The sequence below is a fragment of the Bombina bombina genome, chromosome 5 (genome assembly GCF_027579735.1).
Source record: "Bombina bombina isolate aBomBom1 chromosome 5, aBomBom1.pri, whole genome shotgun sequence".
Classification (NCBI taxonomy): Eukaryota; Metazoa; Chordata; class Amphibia; order Anura; family Bombinatoridae; genus Bombina; species Bombina bombina.
This window is the reverse complement of record NC_069503.1, coordinates 880,042,717-880,069,081: the sequence shown is the minus strand read 5'-3', so window position 1 is coordinate 880,069,081 and position 26,365 is coordinate 880,042,717. Positions and strand designations below refer to the sequence as shown.

General features: G+C 34.5%; 1 protein-coding gene across 1 annotated transcript; it reads left to right on the top strand.

The window, feature by feature from the left end:
* Positions 1–14,605: 14,605 nt before the first annotated feature.
* SNAI2 (snail family transcriptional repressor 2) lies at positions 14,606–17,638 on the top strand. The gene is made up of 3 exons (XM_053715031.1): positions 14,606–14,849; positions 15,182–15,721; positions 16,783–17,638. The coding sequence occupies exons 1-3, from the start codon at positions 14,771–14,773 to the stop codon at positions 16,962–16,964; spliced, it is 801 nt and encodes a 266-aa protein (XP_053571006.1). The 5' UTR covers positions 14,606–14,770; the 3' UTR covers positions 16,965–17,638.
* The last annotated feature ends 8,727 nt before the right edge of the window (positions 17,639–26,365 follow it).

The window sequence follows — 26,365 nt, the reverse complement described above, 5'->3', positions numbered from 1 at the left end:
AACGCGGTCACGATATTCAAAGCTCAACTTTTTGAGCGCATCGGGTTTCTGCTCACTCGCTAACTTTTTACTTTCAACTTGTAATACGAGCGCAACCTGACGCACACAAAAAGCCTCCATCTAGCGAAGTTGACACATGAGCAGGAACGCAAAATTGCGCTCAACTCGTAATCAAGCCCATAACTGGGCAATTAATATATTGAAATATTTAAATTCCAGGACCAACTAAAAGAACTATAAGACAGATATCAATATAGCCTTAAATGAAACCCAAATTTTTTTTTCATAAGTCAGAAAGAACATACAATTTTAAATAGCTTTCCAATTTACTTCTATTATCTACTTTGTCTTGGTGTCCTTTTTTAAATAATACCAAGGTAGGCTCAAAAGCAGCAATGCACTACTGGAAGTTAGATGCTAATTTGTGGCTGCAGGGCCAGTGCTAAGATTTTTGGCTACACAGGCAAGGACATTTTTTTATGCTCTTCCAAATAAATTATATACCCTGCGATTACTGCTTCTTAACAAAATGTCCTAGTGATGTGTTGAGCAGCTATATATAGGTATTTTATTTATAATGATATAGAAAATAGATTTTCGTTATTACATCAAATTTTAATCTGATTTATTATAACTACAATAGCTCTAATGGTTAATTGTTGCATGACAGATCATACCAAAGTGGTGGCTCTGCACAACATAGCAAACCAGTGGTGGTTCAGCATAATAAATCAAATAGTGATGACAATATAAAAAAAACACATGAACCTGTAGGCAGGGTAACCTCTTTTCTTTTCCCCATTATACCTAGGTTGAAACTAGCATGTCTAACAGGAAAATGTATCAAGCTGCAGGTGGACAAGTTCTCAAGCAGAGAAGTCACTGTATAGTGAGGATAATGAACATTTATTCACTAATAAACACAACACTCTATATGATAATGCAAGGCATCTATTCACTAATAAACACAACACTCTATATGATAATGCAAGGCATCAATTCACTAATAAACACAACACTCTATATGATAATGCAAGGCATCTATTCACTAATAAACACAAAACTCTATATAATAATGCAAGGCATCTATTCACTAATAAACACAACACTCTATATGATAATGCAAGGCATCTATTCACTAATAAACACAACACTCTATATGATAATGCAAGGCATCTATTCACTAATAAACACAAAACTCTATATGATAATGCAAGGCATCTATTCACTAATAAACACAACACTCTATATGATAATGCAAGGCATCTATTCACTAATAAACACAACACTCTATATGATAATGCAAGGCATCTATTCACTAATAAACACAACACTCTAGAGTCTATATGATAATGAAAGGCATCTATTCACTAATAAACACAACACTCTAGAGTCTATATGATAATGAAAGGCATCTATTCACTAATAAACATGGTGCGCTGTATAATTAATACAGAGTATCTCTATACTGATAACAGCTGCACTGTATAATGATATTGAGGGTTAATACACTAAAAAAACAGAACAGGCTGCCTTGCATAATAATGTTGTGCATTTATACACTGAAAATGAACACACTGCACTGTATAATTATGCCACGTTTCTATACACTGAAATAAGACATGTGCTTATTATATGAATGGTTATGGACATCTATGCACTTTAATGTATATAAAGTAGACAGATAAGTTGACATGTACGACTGCACAATTATGATTTAGATCAGGAGTTTTCAAACCTATCCCTAGGCCTCCCTAACAGGTCAGATTTTCAGGATTATTTGGGGTAAAAGCAGGATAATAACCATGTTTACTAATCAGCTGATTATTTCACCTGTACTCCAGTTCAGATTTCATGAAAATGTGGCCTGTTCCACTATCACCTGCCATTAGGCCACCACATGTGGCCCCTACTGTGAAACCAAAGTTAGGCAGCAAAAAAATATACACATTTAAAAAAAAAATGATGTCAAGTATCAAATATGTGCCTCCATGCAGGGTCATAAGTCTATCTCTATTGTAGCACCGGAACGGGTGACTGCACTAATATTCCTCTTGTAAATGGCTCTCCCGACGTGTTCAGCTAGCTCCCACTAGTGCATACCTGCTCCTTCAACAAAGCATAATGAATGAGATAAATTGTAAAACAGAAGTACACTGAAAAGCTATTCTCTATCTGAATCATGAAATATTTGTTTGTGTTTCATGCCCTTTAATGAATCTAGACCATTGTATATTGAGAACATCTAAAATAGCCTCAATCTGTTTTGCTCATGTGCATATGTAATGTTCCGTTCTAAGACATCTAAAAGACTATGAAAAATAAAATAGGCCAGTTTTACCAGAGCAGTGATTAAGCATGAACTGGAAATATTAGTGCACGTTTCCACTTTCTGTGGATTATTTATCGATAGGTTTTGCAACTGTTCTTGTAATATTTTTTTAAAGTCTGACAAATTAAAACTGTAAAATTAGCTCTACCTTATGATATTGTTTGCATGAATCACAATATCAATAAAACTTCACTTGTTATCAAGACCAAAGGGTTTAAAAAAGGAACTATATTGTTCTATCTTTTCATAAAATACTTGCAATGTAGCAGTTTTCTTTCTTGTACATTTGAAACAATAATAATATTGAGTTTGTTTTTATAACATGGTAACTATAGGTACATAATTATCTTGTTTTAATTTTATGCATTTCTTATTTTTGCCACTAGGTGGTAACATTGGTGAATTTTAGAAATAATTATTTTGTGTGTATGTGAGTGTGCCCAAATAAGGGTATACAAGGTGTATTTGCAACCATGTGTAATATAAAATGAATAACAATACATCTGCCAGAAATTATTATTATATATTATTATTATCATTTATTTGTAGAGTGCCAACAGATCCTGCAGCGCTATAAACATACATAAACTATGCAAAAGTAACATGTTTAAGAAGCACGTGGGTAGAGGTCCCCGAAATTAGTTTCCAACTGTTGTAGATCACCTTACAGAAATGCTATCTGTTTTTACTACTCTTTAAAATAAACTATTTTTATTGAAGAATAGTGGACAGTTTGTTTTAGAGATTATTACCTAACATATCTATATTCTCATCCGCTCAGCTATTTCAGATGACAATATAAATGTAAAGGAGCTATTTATATATAATTGAATATACTCCAGCAGGTAAAATAGATTATTTGGAACAAATTAAAAGACAGAAAACTTTGAAGTAAACTGTCCGTTTTGAATCAATGTCAACTGCCATTTTAATGACCTGTAAAACAATTAGTGACTTCAATATAAAAAGATCATTTTGACATCTCAAATTTATGTGAAAGAGACTTTTGACCAGCCTGAGATGGATACGTTTTTGTAACATTGTGAGATCCCCCCTCCCCAGCATTATGATCATAAAGAACTTAATAAGTACCTCTCTCTCCGTAATTAATACTGCAATGTGAAAAGCCACATCAGAAATACCTACATATACATACACACATACAAGAAACTCATGAAAAAGTTGGCAAACACTTTTGAGTTAACTGTGCTTGATTATTGAGCAGGGCAAGCAATAGTACATTGTGTCAAGACAACCACAACCACTTAGTGATAAACAGTAAAATCAAAGGTATTTGTTGCCTAGTCTAACTAGGTATGTGCCTAGGGCAGCAGGGTTTAGGAAGTGAACATTACATTTTGAGGAATAGTTTTATGGTATGATACCTTCCCACTCATATGTATTAAAATCAATAACTGGTTGGCATAACCCTTCCATGCAACTTTGTCCCCTGCTTGTGAGAAATATGGGGAAAGTGGAGCGCAAATTAATGCTTCAGCTCCAGTGTTAATTTTGCTAGAAGTAAGTTTTTTGCTCTTGTCGGGTTGTGCTCATATTATGATTTGAAAGTAAACTGCTTTCGCTCTTGCGCTAACTCGACAGGCGCAAAAAGCAGAAGTTAGAATATCATGTGCGCGTTCAAGTATTTCCCCATAGAAGTAAACACCCCTTTTTCACGCAAACCTGATGGCATATTCTCATTTGCGCTAACCCAACATGAAAATATGAATATTTCACATTCCAATGTACTTCAAATAACAGAATATATTCTATTTATTCATAAATACATATTGCTACATATATCTGAAGGAATTTTGGTACAATATGAATATCTAAACCTATATATATATATATGAATAGCTATTTAGAAATACATAGAACATATTCTGCTATGTATATTGAAATATGAAATATTTACAATAGATACATAGTTAAAACCTTTATTAAATGGGAATAATGCATAAATATATATATATATATATATATATATATATATACATATTTAGACATGTATATTATGTATGTATCTCTATGTTAAAGCCCTTTACATGCCTTTTTTCTGACACCTCAGATCTTTGAGCCTTTATAACTTTTATGTGCAATTTTTTTAAAATCATTTTTATAAGATAATGTTAATATTATTATAACTGCTCTTTGTAGTGTATTTTTTATATGTTTTGTAAAACTTTTATGTTTGGCTAAACAGTTAACCAGAGCTATGAGGACGTGGTAATCATTCTAGTGTAAATTGTAATTGCACTCAAGTGAACGCTTTATTTTCAACTTGTAATACCCGCAGTAAGCCCAACTAGCACAAACCCCTATGATAAAACCCTTATAGGTTGCATGTAAAAGTTTGCACTCCACTAGTTATCTGGCCCTTTGTGAGGGAGGTTAGGTTACAGCAGATTTTCCACACAAAACTTCATATAACCCATGTGGAATTACTAGCATTTAAAGGGACATAATACTCATAATGTTACATGTACCTAAAAGTGTTGAGGTTAAATTTAAAACATATTTGTACATAAATAAAAGGTTAGGTAAAGACTGTCTAAATGATCATTTAAATGTACAGGAAATGAATGAGTGTGTATAACTGAATCCCAGTGTTCTATTGCTCACTAGCTGATAGGAAAATCTATTTACAAAAAAAAAAAACCTTTAAGAAGACATTTTAAAGCTTTCTAATCAGTAATTGTTAAAGAGCTGTCCAGTTTTTTTACTTGTTCACATTTTTGGACTTTAATACAATTGATGCTGTTGACTCTCAGATATGTATTCCTTTGTTTAAAAGATGCAATATAAACTTTAAAATCATAAAAGAATTGTAATTTGTAATTATATAAAATTACTAATTTAAGATGTGGTCTAGACCAATAGACATGCTTATCTAAAGGGGGCTAACTATATGAAAAAATGTCCATTAGAGGGCGCTGTGTTCCAAAAAAAAAAAAAACCTGTGAAGAAACTGAAAAGTGGTTACTTATTCTATCCTTAAAATTATTTTAACTATGCTTAAAAAAATCCAAATTGATTTAAAAAAAAAAAAAGAATTATAAGTGATAAATATGTATTCATTTAACACACTTAATACATTATCTTATCAAATGTTTGCTAGAAATTGTATATAAACATGAAACTTATAGATGTAGTTTTTCGCTTGAAAGAATGTCTCTAAAAAAGCAACACTGCAGGCTGTTTACTCAAGAGAAAGAGAAATGGTTTGGTTTTTTCATCCCAAAGGGCACTGCATTGCTTCTCTAGTTAATTACACCCAATAATTGCAATATCTAGTTTAAGAACATAAAATAGTATTTGTTTACATATTTAATCTTTGCTTTAAGCCCCCAGCTGCTAATTAGAGTTGAGACAAGCAAAGAATATAACACATTTTGTATATTAAGGAACAGAGAAATCAGTGGTTAATGTGTTTTTTAATAAATGCAACCTTGTGATAAATTGCCTCGCAGTACACCTGCAACATTTACTATTATAACCACACATTCTCTGTACACTATAAGTTGATGTTACAGGTTGTACTGTTGTAATTATTTTCAGGGTGAGGTTTTTTTCCTTTCTTATATCACCTGGAAGTAAACACAGTACTCGCATGTCCGCTAAATCACAACTTCCACCTCTAATAACAGTGCTTGACTGCAAAGCCAGTTAGAAACTATGAATTCCCAAGGGACATTATCTCATTCCAGAACACTGGAGCCACAAATGTTTAGAAGAAAGGGATGTCAGATGCCTTTAATTTGAGTACTAGCTGACCTTTGTACTTTTCCTTAAACCCTGCTCATATTTTTTCAGATTTCTATGTAGACATTTGTGTTTTACAATGTTATCCAACTTAAGTCAGAGCAGAGGCCATAAATACCACACAGGGCACAAGATATGTGTGAAAGGACCACAAATACCTCACTTACAAAAATATACAGATAAAGCAATTACTGAAATGTGTCCACATTTACACGTCTCTTTTTATTTTACTTGTTCCCTTAGTCACAATTTAAAGTGACACTATTGTAATCTTTGTTTAATCTAAAAAGGGGCATGTCAACATTTTGGGCTAGATTTATCAAAGCCATTCTCCTCTAATATCGTCCAAAATAACGCATACAAACCGATCCTCATATTTATCAAAGCACTCTGCGCCTATAATTGCGCAAATCTGAAAGAAACTTCTTCGCACTTCACTTACATTCGCCTAGGCGCACAGGCGCGCTCCCGAGTGCATCAATATACATTAGTAATAGGCGTAATTTAATAGCCCGACCTACAAATACGCCCAGTTGCTTATTCATCATTGCTTTGCGCCAATAATTTCGGCTGTAATTGCGTGTTGTATATTTCGCCATACTGACTGAGTTGAACACCATTGTAATACATGCTTTTACATCTTGAGAGGCAGTACTTTACTCTTTCAACTAATTTTTCAAAAGTTCAGCGCAAAGAATATACTGTTATTCCCAGTAATTTGAGCTTCCACAGGCGCATATGGTACTAAAAGTTTTATATGTATATATCGATATATTGATATATTCATTTTTGTGTCAACTTATGGCACAAACAGCACAGAAACATTGTGTAATATAAATATTAGCTAATTAGTTACCTAAAAAGCGTTTTTTTAAGAATCAAAACATGGCGGCGCAAATATTTATAGGGAGTAAATAGGGAGTAAATGCTGTTCTCGACAGGCGCAATTTATCATTACTACGCCCCAGCTCGCCTGCGCAAAGTTACGTCTATTTTTTTTATAAATTTAGGCGCACATGTGCACCTCTCCGGAGGCGAGCTGGGGCGCAGTTACAAGCGAAGAACATACAGAGTTCGCCTAGCCTTTGATAAATCTAGCCCTTTATTTCAGTATTGTTTATTGTATTTTCACAAAAGAAATGTTCTTGTCCTGAGTTAATCAGTTTCTTCTAATGCTTGCATTATACAATGTCCCTTTAACTAGACCCTCCAAATGCACAAACATCCATACACCCATACTGTGTTTGTTTGTGTAAAAAAAAAAAAAAAATATATATATATATATATATATATATTATTTTTTTACATATATGTATAAACATATATAATGAAATATACACAGCTAGCCCTCATTTTACGTCAGTTCAAATTGCAGTTTCACAAAAGCTCCTGTTCCAATTGATCATTTGACCAGTGACTAAAAAAAAAAGATATGCACAATAGTTTTTGCCACATACATTTAAAACTGTGTATAGCATAAGGGAGTAGTTTGCCATTCATTTACTTTCTTAAAGGGCAGGTACACTGAACTGCTATCATGCATATAAAAGAGCAGTAACATATTTAAAATATATTTCCATGCTGACTGTTCACTGCTAATTTACATTACTAATGTCAATTATGAGAGGGGCCTGGAACCTAACTCAACTACTTCCTATTGACATACATTATATAAATGGGTTAACACCAATTTTCTTTTTTCAACTATTCCTTCAAAAACCGAACCCTTGCATAAATTGAGGGCTACCTGTGTGTATGTGAGTGTGTGTATATATATATATATATATATATATATATATATATATATATATATATATATATATATATATATATATATATATATAGTATATTATTCTATGTACAATATTTCAGTTGATATAATTGGTTTTTTAAATTAACTGTATCCATGGACAGTGCTGCGGAATATGTTGGTGCTTCATAAATAAAGTATAATAATAATAATTTTATATACCAGAAGTGTGTCCATAGAGAACTGCTTTGGGTAATGTTTATTCAACTAAACTTGCAAGTAGACAATCTGTATTTTTATAAGACTGTGTTCATCATCCTTTACAGATAATCCATCCCATGTCTGAACTCCCACCTTTCACAGATCTTTTCATTCATAACCTCCAGACATAACTCACCGAGACACCTGAGTAGCTGACACATTGGCTGAGAATCACAGCTCTATAAGCAGCAATGAAAGCTAATAGCCTGGGTGCATGTATAGAATGACACACAAGTTGCAAGTAAGATACACAATTATTGAAACATGCTACCTACAGAAGATTTACAAGTCAGAAAGTAGAATATGTAAAGGCTGATTTATTTAACCCAAGCCTTTTCATTAAAGTGCTTAAAACAATACAGTTAGGTTAAGGTCAGTAAGTGGAATTATTAATCAGTTAAAAATTTAGACAAGTGCAGTGCTAAAAAAACATATTTTTATTACAAGGAAGTAAATTTATTCTGAAATACTGTTTCTGCATGTTATTGATTCCATTTAGTTTTGCTGAGTATTTTAATAATATTCCCATTTTTACTTATCTTTGCTTTAGCGAAGTATAGAGTCTCAGGGTTTATATTGACACATCCCAGCACATTTCAAGTACTCTCTCCGGAATTTTGAAAAAGCAATCAATTCATTACAATTTTTAATAGACTACTACAGCTATTTTTTTTAGGTTTGCAAATAAAATAAACTAATATATCAAACGCAATTGTGTTCACTGTGTGATTTGTATTTCTGTTAAGTTCTTGCTTCATGCTTGTTACTAGAATCACAACGCCAAAGGTTACCAACTGTGTATTACAACATGCATATTTATAACTACTACTCTCATTGGTTTTTGATTAAAAAAAGAAATACTATTTTTAATGCAATTATTATGTTATATTGGAGATTCATTCACTAAGAGTAACAAGTAGAACCATATCATCTGAAATACAGGTGGCCCTCATTTTACAACGGTTCAATTTACACCATTTCAGAATAACAACCTTTTTTCCAGTCATGTGACTGCTATTGAAAAGTATTGAGAAGTAGTGCATTTATTAAAATAGCCAGTAAGTGGAGCTGTCCGCTTGTGTTGCAGCAAAGCCAAGCAATCTGAAATTAATCAGTTTAACTAGACCTGAGCTATCGAGCAGGTTTCAAAGGAACAAGATCTTCCTATCTATAAATCAGTCCAGATTGGAATGCATAGAAAGAACTGTTTGCAGAAAAATGCAAGGGAAGTCTGTGTTGTGTGACTATTTTATTAGGTTTATAATGCTGTTTAGCATTTAAAGTCTTCATTTCAAAGCTTTAAAAATAATGTATTAGGTGATACTTATGACAATTTTGAGAGGGGCCTGGAACCTAATCCCCTCACTTCCCATTGAATTACATTATAAACTGGGTTTCAATTTACAACGGTTTCGATTTACAACCATTCCTTCTGGAACCTAACCCCAGCGTAAACTGAGGGCTACCTGTATTGCCCTACCTGAGCTCAGTTTAGTCAGTCATGGTAATTTAGCCATTGCTGATACTTATAATCCCATGAGGGATACCTCAGGACTGGTGTTCACACATAATGCTTTAAGTGTATATAGTGTAGATGTTCCAAAGCAAAATCATAAAAGGAATATTATATCATGAGCCCATATGGATAGGGGTCCACAAGGGGGCCAAATGTCTGACTCTTAGTTTTTTTAACTACATATCGGAAGTCCTGAAAGCCCAACAGCTTGGCTAACCTTTTGACTGTACGCAGTTGGTATTAATTGGTCAAACTCAAGTACCTGAACTTGAATTAAATTCTGAAGGAAAAAAATAATAATGTCTGTTTATAAAAGTAAACCAACTTTGCTTGAGTTGTGAAAGTCAAGTTTGGCCTACTTACTAAGGAAGTTTTACAAACTGAAATGTGACTGTTTGTTTGTTTGTTAGAAAACGAACTTTATACTGGGTTTACACGCTGCTGAGACTGCTGTAAAAATCCAATGTCACTGGAAGCCAAATGGTTAGTTTTAAGACAGACCCACTACAATTGAACAACATTGTGTCTGCGTTAAAATGAACTTTTTGGTTTCCAGTGCCACTGCCAATGACTATACATGAAACTGTTTCTTTGATGTTTATTTTTCAAAAGTCAGGAATTCTTCTTTTGCTATAGCTAACATTTAAAGGGACATTCTAATACAGAAATAGTATATTCTAATGCATTGCTGTATGTTGTTTTTGTAACTATATATATATATAAATATATTGACCTCCACAAGGGGTTAAGCAATAAAAACATAGATCAAATCCCACTTGGGATTTTGTGTGTCTATACGTTTTACAATAACATTTTCAGTCCTTAAATCAATAAATGACCAGTATACAACCTGACTTTTGTGAGTTTGCTTTAAAGTGGGCGGAACTTGGCAAGCCACAAGTCAGCTTTTAAGAGAGACTTTACAAGAAACCTGATTTTGAAGAATAGTCTATTACCAGGATGTTAACCGTGTCAGCTATTTCACTTGAGTTTGCATACTCATATTGCTATATATAGGCCCCTAAGTCATGAGAAAAGGCAATACAAAGATTAGAACATTAGACCTCTTTCAACCAAGAGGCTACTAAGAGCCCTTATTGAAAACACGAGTGACCACTTGACCCCTGGTTATCACATGAACAATATGAAAATAGCAGTCTCCTAACTCATTAGAAAATCAGTTTAGAGTAATAAATGTTGAAAGGCTTTGAACCAATTACATTCTCTAAAGCAAAATTAAATCCATACAATTTTGAGAGACCCCTAGTTTAGCAGAGAGTACTACTTTAATTTGATGACATTTTCAGTAACCCTCTATATGTCGCTTGGACAGTGTAAACATATCAAATAATAGAATATATATTAGACCTTAAAGGGACAGTCAAGTCCAAAAAAAACTTTCATGATTCAAATAGGGCATGTAATTTTAAACAACTTTCCAATTTGCTTTTATTACCAATTTAGCTTTGTTCTCTTGGTATTCTTAGTTGAAAGCTAAACCTAGGAGGTTCATATGCTAATTTCTTAGACCTTGAAGGCCGCCTCTAATGTAAATGCATTTTGAACACTAGAGGGCTTTAGTTCATGTGTTTCATATAGATAACATTGAGATCATGCACTTGAATTTACAGAGGAGTGAGCAGTGATCGGCTAAAATGCAAGTCTGTCCAAAGAACTGAAATAAGGGGACACTCTGCAGAGGCTTAGGTACAAGGTAATTACAGAAGTAAAATGTGTATTAATATAACTGTGTTGGTTTTGAAAAACTGGGGAATGGGTAATAAAGGGATTATCTATCTTTTTAAACAAAAACACTTCTGGTGTTGACTGTCCCTTTATTATGCATAAATCAAAGCATTAGAACAGGTAGAGTGGGGAAACGGTGACTCTTTTCTGGCTAAAAATAAAACTGTACACCTCTGAGGCTGTTCATTTACAACTGAAGTGTTGCATCTTTCAATCGGAAGAAGAATAACCTTCTAAATTCCACAGAGTCAGTGAAAATGCTGAATTAATACTCTAGACACAAAGCTGAAAGAAATAGAATAAAGTGATTGAGGATCTGCACCAGCATGCCTGTACAGTATATACATATATGGATCTCCCTATACATATATAGAGTATGGGTCATCTACCTCTGTACATGCAAGCAATGGAAAACAGCAGTTATTTAAAGGGACATATAGTTGCCATAAGAAAATGCTCTAATTGACTATACTTAATTCCCACAAAAGGGCAGTGGCAGCATGTGTGTCATCAGCCATGTTTAGTTTAGGGTTAGTAAAATATTGCTGTTTCAGCACTGGCTTTAACTATGTGTTTAACCACTTTGTGCAGGGGAGGTAAACACATAGTTATATGCAAAATACTTATTTTCCTATTGTAGCTTTCTCTCCTTTTAACTTACTTCAAATGAGCAATTAACAATATATATGGCACAAATCTACTCATATTTGCAGTACTATAAATATATTCATAGGTTATAGTGAAGCAAAGCCATATATTTAAGACCTTTTATTATTCTCTGGCTGATATTAACAACTACTATAACCCTATTGGTGAAAAAAGACAAACCTCCATAAACTGTATTGGGTTTCTCATCTCTAAATAAATATTTGTATGTTGGCCATTCTAAACAACTTTCCAATGTAATTGTATTATGTATGTTGCTTCCTTCTCTTGGTATCATTTGTTAAAGAAACAGCAATGCACCTGGGTGAGCCAATAACTTGAGGCCTACATGTGCAGCCACCAATCAGCAGCTCCTGAGTCTATCTAGATATGTTTTTTAACAAAGTATATCAAGGGAACAAAACAAATTAGTTAATAGAAATAAATAGGAAAGTTGCTGTGTGCTTTCTTTGAGTCACAGAAGAGAAAAAAAAATGTGTTTCATGCCCCTTTAATATATAATTGCAGGATTTATCAATGGCCACCAATTTAACTGTGGGTTTATTCCTATCAGCCAATGGGAAGACAGTCCTCAGGAAAGAGCTGTGCAAAAAGAATGCACTTCCTGTTACTGAAAACATCAGTTAAATCACTAACTTTTTCATGCAGTAAAACAAAGTGACCACACAAAATATGTTCTTTCATATGTGTAATGGAATTTTTTTTCTTTAATGTCCCTTTAAGGGTTAACTTTGACAGATGTATGATTGCATGTAGTATACTTTTATCAATAGAAAATAGTAGTGGAACTGTGAAAACATAAATGCCTTTTTAGTTCCCATTTCCCTCCATTCTCAGTCCCTGACACACACATATGAGCAAGGATAACATTTTTCTATTGCACTTGCTTTGGTATTTAGCAGATTAAGAAGCTATGCTGCCTGACAGTAAAACTGTATCCCAACAAGTCCTAGCAGAACTGTTTGCGTTGCTCCTTTCATGTTACCATTCCAACACCTGTCGTACACAAGGCTGGGGTGGTCTTATTTAAGCCTGAATTCTGCTTTCAATGAATAGAATGATAACTGGAAGGTATTGAGAGACTGCAAGTGAACTTGAACTGCAAGCCAACTGTAGCTCAGTTTATCATGAATTTTAGAACAGACACATTGTACTGGATTGTAATGTTCTGAAATGGGAAGATTTTTGAAGATTAACCCATTAGATACAAATCAAGTCCACGAGTTTTTACATAGCACTAACATTTCTGGCAGGCAAACAGTTAAAGTGTTTGCCTAATATACATGAGCACGGAACAATTATGTGTTTAAAAGATTATTTATTTAAGACACATTAATTAGAGTGGGGTAAATAAACTTATTAAGAATTCATTTGTAATACTTTTAGTCAGTGGATAATTCAACATTTCCAAGTGGACCACTTTAACGTTTTAAATACTTTGTGCAGGTGTGCATTATGTATCAAAATCTGTCTATATCTATCTATCTATTGTTCTATCTATCTAGCTATCTATCTATCGTTCTATCTATCTATTTATCTGTCCGTCTGTCTATCTATCTATCTATCTATCTTTCTATCTGTCGGTCTGTCTTATCAGTCTGTCTATCATTGGATTTTTGATGACAGATGACCCTGTTGTCTGTCACTATTCCTGTTGAATGCTAAACTATTCCATCCAGGCTTGAATTCCCTTACAATATGAGTCCTTACCTCCTCTATTGCAAGTAAGTGCCATTCATCAACTACCCTTCCATGTACTTTAAAAAGTTTCTCATGAATCTTCTTCACTCCTGCTTGACACCACAACTAATTGTTCAGGCATTGCTGGTTTTGTGAGGAGAACAGACTGAACAAGTCATTTAAAATAAAAATGTCCATATTATATCAGTACTCTGGGGATAGGGAGGTTTTTTTGATGCTGTATACTTATGTGTTCTGTTAAAACTGTGGGTTGTCCTTTGTATTATTTTTTTTTTCTTTGCTAAACTATTTATGTTACATTCCCGTTTGTAGCTTTAGTTCCTTTGTCAGAGAGAGCTACAACTTAACTCAGGCAGACAACAAGTTTTAATTATTTAGCCCTCCACGGTTGTATTTTATAAAGTTTTGTCTCCTAGATTCACTGACAAAGAAAACAAAAAATCTCCATCCGTTTTATTATGTTGTGCAAATTCTCACCGGATCTTATTGAGTCACCTGTATGTGATATGAGGAATTTAGAGACTTTTTTTCACAAGAGGCTTCTTTGAATCTTTAGTGAATCTAGATATGTAACAGTCTCTCTGTCTTGCTGCGAATTCCAAGGCAATGCTCTAAGCTGCTTGCCCATAATCAGTCACTTTGACAGTGGTGGGCTCTTCCTCTATCCCTAACTGTCCCACTGGGAGGAACTGAAACTTGAGACCACTTCTAACCCTTAGCTAAATGATTGGATTCTTCACTCAAAAACCCTCCCAAGAAAGTGTGATCGCTGTGTGACTTCACTTGCAGCATTTAGGAAAGGGCTGGAGGAGGAGCCAAGATTCCCACCCCTCCTGCACCTGACTAGTAGCTATTTACTGAACTTTTCAAGAAGTCTGTGCACTGCCACTTGCACTCCAGTGAATGCACCCAGCGCTCAGACAATGCTGTGACGATCAGAGCTCGGCTAGGGAGGAATTACAGGCAATTCACAGGACCGTTACTTCTGCTGCAGTGTCACTTGGGGACAGGGGTTTTGTCTTCATTATTGAAAATGCCACGATCCTTCCTGGTCAAAAAACACTTCAACTTCTCTAAAAAGCCAAATTATGGGGAATTAGATAATCCTACAGGTAAGGGGTTAACAATATTAACCATGTCCGTGCCAGCACAGCAGCATATGCAGTTTTCTCATGAGAATGAGGGTCTTATGTATCTGCATTTAAAATAAAATGGCAATATTTTTATGCAATGTGTTTATTTAATATTATTCATGTATTTATCTATCTGAGCTTATCTAATCTATCTCATCTATCTATATACTATGTACACACACACATATAACTTGTATGCAGAGTACAGGCTCTTTGATTGCAACAGTGTATAACTGATGGATACAATTTAGCCGCAGTTATTACTTTGTTACTTACAACTTTCTTCTTGTGTTTTTTTTTTCCCTCCCCAGTGATTATTTCTCCTTTCCCTTATGAAAGATACCCAGTGTCTGTAATTTCACATCCAGAAATACTCACCTCAGTTGCCTACAGCCCGATTAGAGTTTGGACTGGGCTTCTGTCTTCACCTTTACCCAGTGATTTGTCACCTCTGTCACTCTACCAGCCATCATTAGGAAGAGAAAGTCCCCCTCCACAATCAGAAACCTCATCCAAAGACCACAGCGGCTCAGAAAGTCCAATCAGTGATGAAGAAGAGAGAATCCAGTCTAAACTTTCTGACCCACATGCAATAGAAGCTGAAAAGTTCCAGTGTAATTTATGCAATAAGACCTATTCTACTTTTTCTGGGCTGGCAAAACACAAGCAACTGCACTGCGATGCCCAATCTAGGAAATCTTTTAGCTGCAAATACTGTGAAAAGGAATATGTCAGCCTGGGAGCACTGAAAATGCACATTAGGACGCATACTTTACCTTGTGTCTGCAAAATCTGTGGGAAGGCTTTTTCCAGACCCTGGCTGTTGCAAGGACACATCAGAACACACACTGGTAAGGGGCAGCAGACATTTCACTGCATACTTCTCATGACTGTACTCCAAGGAATGCATATTTTATATATAGCTTCTAAACTACATCTGTATTCAAAGTTGTATTCTTCTGTTAGCATAGATGTTTCTGTACTATCTAAACATTATCCATAATTATTATGTTATCAGTACCCATGTGACATGAGCAGGCCATTTAAACTTGTCAAGTGCAGTTTGTAATGCTATCAGTAGCTCTTTATTTGTTCTCATATCAATTTAATACAAATAATGTGTTGAGTAAACAATGCAGATTAAGTGCATTGCCAATAACCCCCCCCCCCCAACACGCAAACGAATTTTAGATAAATATTTTCCCAATGATAAATGCTCTCAAGTATCCTGCAGCAGCAACTACATTTGGGTTTTTCTTTATTTAACGATGTAAACTGATACAAAACTTATTCTTCAGACAACTAAATGACACAGTTTACTGTATTACAATTTAACTTAAAGGGACATGAAACCCAAAAATTTCTTTCATGATTCAGATAGAGAATACAATTTTAAACAACTTTCTATTTTTTTTTTATATTATCTAATTTGTTTCATTTTCTTGGTATCATTTGTTGAAAGAGCAACAATGCACTACTGGTTTCTAACTGAATACATGGTTGAGCCAATGACAATCGCTATATATATGCAGCTACCAATCAACAGCTAGAACCTAGGTTCTTTGCTGCTCCTAAGCTTGCCAAGATAAACATTTCAGCAAAGGATAACAAGAGAAGGAAGCAAATTAAATAATAGAAGTAAATTGGAAAGTTGTTTAAAATGTTATTCTCTATCTGTTGGGATTTATGTCCCTTTAAGGAATCTAGCTGGAATTTTTTTTTTTTTTTTTACTGAATGATTTAGTGACAGAGGTACTGAAATGAGTAATATTATGTTACCAAGCTGCCAATTCAATTTGAAAACTTTTTCATGTTCTCAGATCATGAGTATTATCAAATCCATTGCAAACACATATTTTACAGATACAAATCCAACTCTGTATTAATTCATTGGTATTTTTTTCCCCCTTAGGAGAAAAGCCTTTTTCATGCCCACATTGCAACAGAGCATTTGCAGACAGGTCTAATTTAAGGGCTCACCTGCAAACCCATTCTGATGTGAAAAAATACCAGTGCAAAAACTGTTCGAAAACCTTCTCCAGAATGTCTCTCCTTCATAAGCATGAGGAATCTGGGTGCTGTGTAACACACTGAGAGTCAACAGTGAACAGATTTTTCCAGGAGTCAATCAAATGTACTTTGGGTTCTTCTTCCAATACACAACTCAAAAAGGATTTGTAACTTCTTAAAAGAAAGAAGATGTGCAGAATCAATGTTTAAGTTAACTGAATAATGTGAATGTTACATTTTCACCAAATATTTCTAAAAAAAATATGGACATCAGAAAGAAGACATTTTATTAAAAAAATAAAAATACATAAAGAAGCAGAGAACATTACAAGAAAAATTGTAAACAAAAAACAAAACAAAAAATAACTCAGGTGTCATCATAGCAGATACGTCAATTCAATATGTTGAATATCTTATGCAATATTAGACATTCCATATGCCTTAAAAAATGTAGTTAGATTTTTTTAATTTGTTTTCTCTGGGAACATGTGCAAGTAAGGCTTTTCAGGGAGAACTATCTGTAAATATTTACAAAATGCACAAAGAAAATGTAACACATTTTCAACCTTCTCCTTATACTTTAATGTGCCTTTTTAAAATAATTTTGTAAGTAATGTAAATATATTGTATATATTTATATTTTTATATGTTTAAATGTATGGTGTGAATGAGGCCACAGTTAGTGGTTTTCTGGTAAGCTTGAAAAAAGAGTGAATGTTTTTTTAAGACATTTTTTTAATAAACATTTAAAAAATCTATTTTCTTTATTACATGAATTTATTTAAGACTTAACAAATTTTAGTTTAATTAGTGAAAGGATTCTGTGAAACAGAGTTTATTAAGTACATTCTGTGTATACTATATAATCTGGCCCATTAGATCAGCTTAACCTTAAAGGGACATGACACCCACATTTTTTCTTTCATGATTTAGAAAGAGAATGCATTTTTAAACATTGTTCTAATTTACTTCTATTATCTAATTTGTGTTATTCTCTTGATATTCTTTGCTGAAAAGCATATCTAGACATGCTCAGTAGCTGCTGATTGGTTGCTGCACATAGAAGCTTCATGTGATTGGCTCACCCATATGCATTGCTTTTTCTTCAAATAAGGATATCTAAAAAATGAAGCAAAATAAATAATAGAAGTAAATTGTAATTTTGTTTAAATTTGTATGTTCTATCTGAATCATGAAAGAAAGATTTTGGGTTTAGTGGCCCTTTAATACATCATATCTTTATCAAACATGGCAGTTCCTATCAGGACAGTAGAATTGCATTTTACTTTAAGCAACTGTTTGATAGAAAGACAGACAGATTATTTGTATGCACAATTTAAATATTATTTTCAGGTTATTTTTTTTTCTCATTATATTTTAACCAAAGGGGTTTACTCAATGTGTATAAGACAGCATTTCATGTAAACATTTTCTTTCATTATTTATTGAATAAGATAAATGTGTGGATATGTTACAATCAATATTGTCTCATCTGTACATCTCTACCATTTAAGGATCCCAGTCTTTTCATGCACTAAGGGATGGTTCTGTTGTGTAAATACTTTATATACTTGTGGCCTAACTGGCTGTAAAACATATCCAGTGTGTGAAAATACCAAATACTGAAGCATGTACACAACAGACACATAAAGACTGTGGGTATGTTTTACATTCATAATGGACAACTCTTGTTTAAAGGGACAGTCAACACCAACATTGTTATTGTTTAGAAAGTTAGATAACGCCTTTACTACACATTCCCCAGCTTTGCACAATCAACATTGTTATATTAATGTACTTTATAACATTTAAAACTCTAAATATTTGCATGTTTCTAAGCCACTACAGACAGCCTCTTATCACATGCTTTTTTATTTGCTATTCACAACAGGAGACTGCTAGTTCATGTGGGCCATATAGAGTAACATTGTGCTCACGCTTTTGGGTTGTGCACAACACAGCACTAATACGCTAAAATGCAAGTCAATAGATAATAAATAAAAAGTCATGTGATCAGAGGACTGTCAGAAGATGCTTAGATACAAGATAATCACAGAGGTAAAACGTATATTAATATAACAATGGTGGCTGGGGAATGGGTAATAAAGGGATGATCTATCTTTTTAAACAATACACATTTTGGAGTTGACTGTCCCTTTAAAAGAGACATGATGAGCTTTGTGTGTGTTATAGAATGATAAATTATGCATAGTAAAGCAATAACTTTGCAATATGCTTTCAATATTTATTGTGCCCCATTAGGCTGTAATTGAATTCTGAAAATTGTGGACTTTCTTATATTGAGTTTTGGAAGTGAACATTAAAATTTTCACAAGTCTAACCCTGATAAACCATGATAAACCCTGTCCCTAAATGGACTCAGCATGTGGGGTTAGATAAGATAGTACAAAACATGGCAGTGCCTAGCTGTAGTTACTCCAGTACCAGTCTGGACTGGCCCCTTTAAGTATTGGTTGAGTTTGGTCATAGAAAAACATTAACACCAAAAAGTTCACCCTCATGTTGGCTTGTAAATTTACTGTAAGACTACCAAAAAGTCTTGCAATCACAAGATAATTAGTATCCCTTTACTTTTCCACCATTACCTCCCTTTTTGCTTTCCACTGAACAGGTGTTCCAAACTTTTTTTATAGACTATAGCAGGATTAGCTGCAGGCCATATTACATTATACTCACTCCTATAAGGTGACCCCTTTAAAATAGCATTAGATTATAATAACATATTTATTTATTAATTAAAGGGACAGTAAACAAAATTAAAAGTGTTATGATTCATTCAGAGTATGGAATTTTAAACAACATTCCAGTATACTTTTTTTTATTAACTTGCTTTATTCTCTTGGTAAACTTTGCTGAAAAGATACCTCAGGAGCATCAATACACTACTGAGAGCTAGCTCGTGATTGGTAGCTGAAAATATATATGCCCCTTATCATTGGCTCACCAGATGTGTTCAGTCCAGTAGTGCATTGCTGCTTTTGAGCTTAACCTTCAACAAAGAATATCAAGAGCACAAAGCACATTTGATCAAAGAAGTATTTTGGAAAGTAGTTTAAAATTGCATTCTCTGTCTGAATTATGAAATTTTGACTTTGCTGTCACCTTAAAGGGACAGTAAAGTCAAAATTAAACTTTCAGGATTTAGATAGAGCATGCAATTTTAACAACTTTCCAATTTACTTCTGTTATCAAATTTGCTACATTCTCTTAATATCTTTTATTAAACAGTAAAACTAGGTAGGCTCATAAGAGCTCAGGAGTGTACACATGTCTGGTACTCTGGCAGCAGTGAATAGCATTGTATAACACAGCTACAAATAATGTTGCAAAACACTGCTGCCATAGAGTACTAAAGACACGTGCACACTCCTGAGCTCTTATGAGCCTTCTTAGTTTTACTCTTTAATAAAAAATACTAATAGAACAAAGCAAATTTAATAACAGAAGTAAATGGTAACGTTGTTTAAAATAGCATGCTCTAGGCAAATCATGAAAGTTTAATTTTGCCTTTACTGTCCCTTTAAGTCACTATGAATTTGTTTAACTGTATAACATATTCAGATACTTGCATGCATAATTAACTAACTAATAAGAAGTGTAGAACCTCTCTTTTTATAACTATTGTAACCTCAGTTTTTGCTCAAGTGCTGAGGACCTGGCTAAAATCTTTGGTGGCCCATGGGCTGTAGTTTGTGTAGCCCTGGCATAGAGCAGTGGAGATGTAACAAATAAACTATCATGCAAATGCTGGGCGGCAAGAACTTTATAAGGTTTAGGTGCTACAGTAATGAACTGGTGAATAGGCTAACCCCATGCAGCATCCTTCTACAACTGCCACTGTGGACTTCAAAAAATTCTGTGTTTCACACAAAAGAGCAATGCCAGAAAAAGGGTAGTAAAAAGAGCAAGGACTTCTTCACATAAAGGGTCATGGATTCATGGAATAAACTTCCACTATAAGTGATAAAGACAAACACTGTGTGGGACTTTAAAGGGACAGTCTACACCAGAATTTTTATTGTTAAAAAGATATATAATCCCTTTATTACTCATTCCCCAGTTTTGCATAACCAACACAGTTATATTAATCTACATTTTACCTCTGTGATTACCTTGTAACTAAGCATCTTCTGACAGCCCCCTGATCACATGACTTTTTATTTATTATCTATTGACTTGTATTTTAGCCAATTAGTGCAGTGTCTGCCACAAGCCACGGGCGTGATCACAATGTTAAAGGGACAGTTTACTCAAAAAAATGTCTCTCCTTTAATTTGTTCCCAATTATACACTTTACCTGTTGGAGTGTAATAAATTGTTTACAAGTATTTCCATTACCCTTATATTGGCATTTGAAATGGTTTATTTAGCCTGTGGTATCTCCACCCATCCTGAAAGTTTTTGGCCTCAAGGCCAAGCTGTGTTAACACAGCCAGTAGAAGAAATTATACTCCCATTGGGTTATAGAAGAGATAAGGTAATAAAATTTTAATTTTACATTGTTCTCTCCAAGTATTGGTGATTGGTTTATGGACAGATATCAGATACAGAAGCAGGTATATGTACACAATGTGATAAAGTAATGAGATCTTATTATACCTACAAGCTCAACCCATTTTATTAGGTTCTGGCTTCAAAACACAACATCAGCTAATTCATATACACAAATAAGCCTTAAAAAAACAAACAAATCTCATACATTTTATACTCTGCAGCTGAAAAAAAATAACTGGAAACACATTAAGGGAAAAACAATTTTATAGTATACTGTCCCTTTAACTATATGGCTCATATGAACTAGCACTCCCATGTTGTGAAAAGCAAATACAAAAGCATGTGATAAGAGGCGGCCTTCAAGGACTTAGAAATTATCACATGAGCTTTTAGGAATTTTTGGGAAGGCTTGATGGGCCTATGGTTCTTATCTGCCATCAAAATCTATGTTTCTAATTACAGTATGATAATTCTTACTAAAAACAATTACTGGTAATATCAGAAAAAAACTGGTTATGTGCTCCTTGTAATACAAATATAAAATCACCTTTTATTACTGATTTACAACGGTTTATTTAAACTGCAAAGACCATTAATCCTGCTCATTCATTTTTAATATTATGTTAATTATAACCATGGGACAGATCATTCATGTGTTTAAAGGGACAGTATACTGTAAAATATATTTTTCCCTTAATGTGTTTACAGTTGCTTTTTTACCAAATGCAGAGTAAAAATGTATGAAAATTAGCTTTTTAAGGTTTATTTGTGTATATTAAAGCTCTTATTTTGTGTTTTGAAGCATTACTTTATCGCATTGTGTACATATACCTGCTTCTTTATCTTATATCTGTCCATAAACCAATCACCAGTACTTGGAGAGAACAATGGAAAATAAACATTTTATTACCTTATTTCTGCTATATCCCACTGGGAGTGTTAATTTATTCTGCTGGCTGTGTTTACACAGCTTATCTATAGCTTGGACCTGCGGCCACAAACTTTCAGAATAGGTGGGGATACCACTGGCTAAATCAACTATTTCAAATGACAATATAAGGGTAAAGGAGCTACTTGTAAACCATTTAATACACTCCAGCAGGTAAAGTAGATCATTGGGAACAAATTAAAGGGGAGAAAAAAATTGAGTAAACTGTCCCTTTAGCAAAGACTGTTAGTATATGGCTTTTGTATTTAGCAATTAGCTGTAAGGGGTTGAAGAATTTGAAGATACAACACAATGCTAGACTTACACCTCACTGCATTTCTATCTAATAATATAAAAACTTGCATGTGTATTAAAGGGAGTCAGAAATAAACGTTCATGTTTCAGATAGAGGAACCAATTTTAAGAGACTTTTCAGTTTGTTGAAAAGCACATCTACTTAAAGGGATATTAAACCCAAATGTTTTCTTTCATGATTCAGATAGAGCATGACATTTTAAGTAACTTTCTACTTTAATTCTATTATCAATTTTTCTTTGTTCTCTTGGTATGCTTTGTTGAATGAGCAGCAATGCACTACTGGTTGCTTACTGAACACATGGATGAGCCAATGACAATCAGTATATATATATGCAGCCACCAAACAGCAGCTAGAACCTAGGTTCTTTGCTGCTCATGAGCTTTCATAGATAAACCTTTTAGCAAAGGATAACAAGAGAATGAAGCAAATTAAATAATAAAAGTAAATTGGAAAGTTGTTTAAAATTGTATTCTCTATCTGAATCATGAAAGAAAAACATTGGGTTTCATGTCCCTTTAAGTTAAGAGTAGTACTGCACTACTGGGAGCTAGCTGCTGATTTGTGGCTATGTGCTACACTTCTTGTCATTGGCTAACAAGATTTGTTCATATAGATCCCAGTAGTGTATTGCTGTTCCAGAACTGACTTTAACTATGTGTTTTACCCTTTTGCAGGGGTTTATTCTATAGTTATATGCAAGCTATAGTATAATAATAAAAATAAAAAAAGTTGTTTCACTTTTTAATGTTTCTTTAACATTTACGGAAGATTGAAAATTCTGCCAACAAAGCTGACCACTTTCAGTCAACTTGTGTGTTGTAAAAATTGGTTTAAAGGGACAGTACTATAAAAATGTTTTTCCCTTAATGTGTTACCAATGACTTGGTTTATTTTTGTACATAAATAGCTGGTTTTTGTTCTTTGAAACCACAACCCAATAAAATGGGTTGAGCTTGCAGGAAATCGGATTTCCATATGTTATCACTTTCTGTGCAAACACATGCTTCTTTATATTATCTCTGCATACCAAAGCCAAATACTTAGAGAGAACAATTTAAAATTAACATTTTATTACTTATCTCTCCTACCTCCCACTTGGAGTCTAATTTTTTCTGCTGGCCATGTTTACACACATTTTCTATGGCAAATACTTAAAGGGACATGAAACCCAATTTTTTTCTTTCACAATTCAGATAGAGAATACAATTTTAAACAACATTCCAATTTACTTTTATTATCTAATTTGCTTTCTACTTTATGTTTCACTTGTTGAAGAAATAGCAATGTACATGGGTGAGCCAATCACACAAGGCATCTATGTGCAGCCACCAATCAGCAGCTACTGAGCATATTTAGATAAGGTTTCCAACAATGGATATCAAGAGAATAAAGCAAATTAGACAAAGTAAAATGTAAAGTTGTTTAAAATTGCATGCTCTTTCTAAATCATGAACAAAAAAATAGGTTTCATGTCCCTTTAAGTATATAGACTTCCAGTATAGGTAGGGATACCAGAGGCAAAACTGGCTATCCCATATGCCAATATAAAGAAAAAGGAACTATTTGTAAACAATTCACTCCAGCAGGTAAAATGGATAATTGTGAACACATTAAAGGGGAGACAAAATTATGGTAAACTGTCCGTTTAAGTCCATTAAACTCTCTTTTCACTTGCTTATACACTTTCCTGAGTGGCTGTGAAGCATTTGCAAAGTCCTTTAAACAGACGACTTGTAAAACAATTTAGTAGCCAGCATACAAGAAAAACGTGAATATACTTATTAAATAGTGATGTCGCGAACAGTTCGCCGGAGAACAGTTCCCGGCGAACATAGCTTGTTCACGTTCGCAACAGCGGGTGAACATATGCGATGTTCGATCCGCCCCCTATTCGTCATCATTGCCTAAACTTTAACCCTGTATCTCACAGTCAGCAGGCACATTCCAGTCAATTAGCAGCAGACCCTCCCTCCCAGACCCTTACACCTCATGGACAGCAGCCATTTTAGATTCATTCGGAAGCTGCATTGCTAGTGAGAGGAGGGACGGTGTAGCTGTTGCTAATTTAATAGGGAAATCGATAGCTAGGCTAGTGTATTCAGTGTCCACTACAGTCCTGAAGGACTCATCTGATCTCTGCTGTAAGGACAGCACCCCAAAAAGCCCTTTTTAGGGCTACATCAGTCGTTTTTGTTTTTGTTTGTAATCTAATAGCAGCTGCCTGCCTGCCTGCCACTGCCAGCCTGTGTGTCAGGCTTACAGCATATACTGTGCTTTCTTGCTCAGTGCCACCACTCATATCTGGTGTAACATTAGTGTACATTTAAAAAAAAAAAAAAAACTTTTACGTCAGTCTGCTAGTGAAATCTAATTTCAGTAGCCAGGCCAGCCTGCCACTGCCAGCCTGTGTGTCAGGCTCACAGCATATACTGTGCCTACTTGCTCAGTGCCACCACTCATATCTGGCTGGTGAAACAGTAGTGTAAATTTAAAAAAAAACTTTTACATCAGTCTGCTAGTGTAATCTAATAGCAGTTGCCTGCCTGCCTGCCTGCCACTGCCAGCCTGTGTGTCAGGCTCACAGCATATACTGTGCCTACTTGCTCAGTGCCACCACCAGTCATATCTGGTGTAACAGTAGTGTAAATTTAAAAAAAAAAAACTTTTTTGACTGTGAAACATCAGTCTGCTAGTGTAATCTAATTGCAGTTGCCTGCCAGCGTGTGTGCTAGACCCATTTGCCCAGTGCCACACCACTCATATCTGGTGTAACAGTAGTGTACATTTTAAAAAAAAACCTTTTACATCAGTCTGCTAGTGTAATCTAATAGCAGTTGCCTGCCTGCCACTGCCAGCCTGTGTGTCAGGCTCACAGCATATACTGTGCCTACTTGCTCAGTGCCACTACCAGTCATATCTGGTGTAACATTAGTGTAAATTTAAAAAAAAAAACTTTTACATTAGTCTGCTAGTGTAATCTAATTTCAGTTGCCAGGCCAGCCTGCCACTGCCAGCCTGCGTGTCAGGCTCACAGCATATACTGTGCCTATTTGCTTAGTGCCACCACTCATATCTGGTGTAACATTAGTGTAATTTTTTTTAAAAAACTTTTACATCAGTTTGTTAGTGTAATCTAATAGCAGTTGCCCGCCTGCCACTGCCAGCCTGTGTGTCAGACTCACAGCATATACTGTGCCTACTTGCTCAGTGCCACCACTCATATCGGGTGTAACATTAGTGTAAATTTAAAAAAAAAACTTTTACATCAGTCTGCTAGTGTAATCTAATTTCAGTAGCCAGGCCAGCCTGCCACTGCCAGCCTGTGTGTCAGGCTCACAGCATATACTGTGCCTACTTGCTCAGTGCCACCACTCATATCTGGTGTAACATTAGTGTAAATTAAAAAAAAAAAAAAAAATTCATCAGTCTGCTAGTGTAATCTAATTTCAGTTGCCAGGCCAGCCTGCCACTGCCAGCCTGTGTGTCAGGCTCACAGCATATACTGTGCCTACTTGCTCAGTGCCACCACCAGTAATATCTGGTGTCACAGTAGTGTACATTTATAAAAAAAAAACTTTTAGATCAGTCTGCTAGTGTAATCTAATTTCAGTTGCCAGGCCAGCCTGCCACTGCCAGCCTGTGTGTCAGGCTCACAGCATATACTGTGCCTTCTTTCTCAGTGCCACCACCAGTCATATCTGGTGTAACAGTAGTGTAATTTTT